The sequence below is a fragment of the Blastomyces gilchristii genome (assembly GCF_000003855.2).
Source record: "Blastomyces gilchristii SLH14081 genomic scaffold supercont1.7, whole genome shotgun sequence".
In the NCBI taxonomy this organism is placed as follows: Eukaryota; Fungi; Ascomycota; class Eurotiomycetes; order Onygenales; family Ajellomycetaceae; genus Blastomyces; species Blastomyces gilchristii.
In genome coordinates, this window is record NW_003101676.1 from 2225584 (window position 1) to 2228747 (window position 3164).

General features: G+C 32.9%; 1 protein-coding gene across 1 annotated transcript; it reads left to right on the forward strand.

Annotated features, from left to right (window-relative positions):
• Positions 1 to 2438: 2438 nt before the first annotated feature.
• BDBG_17021 (uncharacterized protein) lies at positions 2439 to 2705 on the forward strand (the record flags this gene model as incomplete). The annotated part of the gene is made up of 1 exon (XM_031724835.1): positions 2439 to 2705. The coding sequence occupies one exon, from the start codon at positions 2439 to 2441 to the stop codon at positions 2703 to 2705; it is 267 nt and encodes an 88-aa protein (XP_031578248.1).
• Between the last annotated feature and the right edge of the window lie 459 nt (positions 2706 to 3164).

A 3164-nucleotide genomic window follows, 5' to 3' on the forward strand; every position in this document is an offset into this window, starting at 1 on the left:
GGTTCAGAATTAAGCAGATCTATTCAAAAAATTGTGTCCTGGTCTTTTATAAAGAGAAAAATAAAAGAATCTTGTTTAGACAAGTGGAATGAAAGCTGGCAGAAACAAAAGAAGAGTATACATTATTCAAGATTTGAAACAAAACTCAAGTGGAAATCTTGTTCAATTAAATGTAAAAAGAAAATATTCTCATCTATAATACAGCTGAAATTAGGACATGGCTATTTCAAATCTTATATACAAAGATTTGATGATAGATTTGATTCAATAGAATGCTCATTCTGCAATGCAAATGAGAATCCTGAGCATATTGTAATGCACTGTGCATTATACAATAGTCTCAGAGTCAGATTGAAAGAGAAGTACAATCTAAATCAATTAAATATGAGATTCTTATTCTCAACTGAGACAGGAATTAAATACTTAATAGACTTTCTATCAGAAACTCAAGCAGCTACAAGAAAATGGCTGAATTCAGAAATATCTGAATATGAAGAGGAGGAAATTGATCAGATATAGTCTGTTAAAACAGCTATATACTATCTTTCAATAATTTGTTTCATTACAGTCTCTCATTATTTTACTTTACCTTTTTCTTTCTATTCTTTTCTATCTATCTATTTAATGTGTCTATCTTTAAGACTGTGTTCTCTTTTCTTTTGTCATGTCAAATGGTTTCAAAGTATCAGAAGATGTTAAAATACTGCAATTTGTAAACAGTTTTTGTATTCTGGGCTGGAATTTTCTGATTTTGCATATCTGAAATTGATGAATGTATAATAGTTAACTGTATAGATATAGGAAAAACCCTGAGAACTTTTAGTTCTCAGGTAGATGTCATAGTCTCTGACTGCATACATCTATAATTGAAGAATAATAATAATAATAATAAAGCTTCAGAACCAAAATGCAAGCGCTTCACCACGAACTCGCTCGATTTTTCGAATAAGAACCCGCCGATAGATCCATCGAAAAGCCCTCGATCATACGAGCATTTTGACCCCATCGCCGACCGCATACACCGTGTGGTGGTGGAGATATCCAGCCAAACGTGAACCAGACGTTGTTCGAAACTCCTGTGTGGGATTATCCCCCGTTCACCCCTACCACACCACAACCCCGGGCCAAATTGCCATACAAATTGTAAGGTGAAGAGACCTAGCCATATGCGCCAATCTTCTTGATTTTGGAAGATCCCCGATCTGTAATTGTGGAGATATCTGAGGAGTGACCTCCGCGAAAACCCTGTCCATCTTTGATGTTCCAAAACATCAATGCCAAGTCCCACCCTCGTACCGCCCTTCCCAATCTGGCCCATCCCCGGCAGAAAAATACAAAAAGATACCTCGGCAACAGCATTCAATACATAACCAGCGGACAACGAGTCAACAGCACATCAACAACTATAAAATCAGTATACCTCAAGGTCTGACTGAGCCTTTGATCCCTGCACAGTGAGATATATTAAATCTAGTTTTAATACCTCAATATTCAATAGATTCTGCAAGGGATTGAGAACAGCAACACTAGATTTCTATTGAATTTGAGAATTAACTCTATATTGATATAATCATTGACAAAGTCTTCTATTTTGAGATATAAATAACCAGTTCCTCTACATCCCGCTGACAATATTTATATTATCATATAGAAACAGACTTATATTCTCTATAATATCAAGACTCTGAAGAGAGAAAGTCTTGATAGAGAGTATACAGTAGTGTATATCTTAGCAGTTTCTATCTCATTCTTCTGCAGCAGTTAATGCCAAAAAAAAAAAAAAGATCTTAGAAATAGTTTTTTACTTCTCTTGAAAAAGTAAGGTGTTTTTCTCTGGGTTTTACACAATATTCTTACAAAGAATTAAAAACAGAGCTGTTTTCTGTTATAATTTCATATTCTTTTAAGTAAGAATTACTTTTTTAGTAGCTGAAGAGCTTTCATTAATACTTAATTCTTTTTTACACTCTTTATTAACTGATTTGAGTTGCACACTTGTTGTGTGAGGAGAATTGAATGATTTAGAATAAAATTGAATAGTTTTAATCAATTTCTCTGCAAAAAATTGATTTATTTTTTGTCAGTTTTTCTCTCAAAAACTGTCATATCATCTGATTTATTATCAATTGATATCATACTTTTCCTCACTGTATCCCAATAAAGAGATTGTAAAGATTTTATTGATTTATCTCAAAAATCAATTTTAGTTTATTAGATTCTCTTTAAAAATCTAACCTAGTTACTGAACTAGTGTGAAAAAAATCAGGTGTTTTATACACAAAAGTCTTGTATTCTTCTTTTGAAACAGTCTGACCAACTTTTCAATTGAAAACAGACTTAGAAATCTCTTAATTGAAACAGTCTGATCAACTTTTCAAAAGAGTTCAATAAATATCTCAATTGAAACAGCCTCACCAACTTTTCATTGAGTGAGAACAATGAGTTCAAAATTACACTCAGTTGATGTGGAAAAAGATGCTTTCTCAAATGCTATTCCTGAGATTGAAATTCTGAAGAGAAGAAAGAAAGAAGAAATAGAGAAACAACAAGTTCTTGAAATACAGGAACTTGAAAAAGCAAGCAAGATTCTTGGAAAGCAGTGCCTGAGTGAGATGAATGAAGAAGTTCTGTTAATTCTTCATGCTCAGGCTAGACAACTACAGGAGATGATCAAGTTCAAACTTGGAATTTCAAACACAGTTTAAAAAACATTGAAAATTTCTAGTACAATCACTGACTCTTCATTTTGCTCTTCTTTTTTTTCTACTTCTTCTTCTTCTTTGAATCAGAAGAAAACATATGCTCAAGCAGCTGAATCTACTGTCTCTAAACCTGCTGTCTCAAGACCTGCTCAAAATTCTGAGAAAACTGAGAAGAGTACTGCTCATACTTCTATTCATAGAAAAGTGAAGGAAAAAATGTAAAAAGAGAAAAACTTTCAAATCTTCAGAAATAGAAGACTTATTCTCAAAGTCTCAAACCAGGACATTCTACAAAGGAACAAGCTAAACTCAAATCTCATTTTCAGAATTAGAAATGAAATTAATCAGCAGTTCTTTTCTCAGTTAATGACTGAGATTAAAGTTTAAAAACCAGTTATAGCTTCAATTGAGTCATCATTCTTTGAAAACTTCATCATTCTGACTACAATGCCTGAGTTCAGT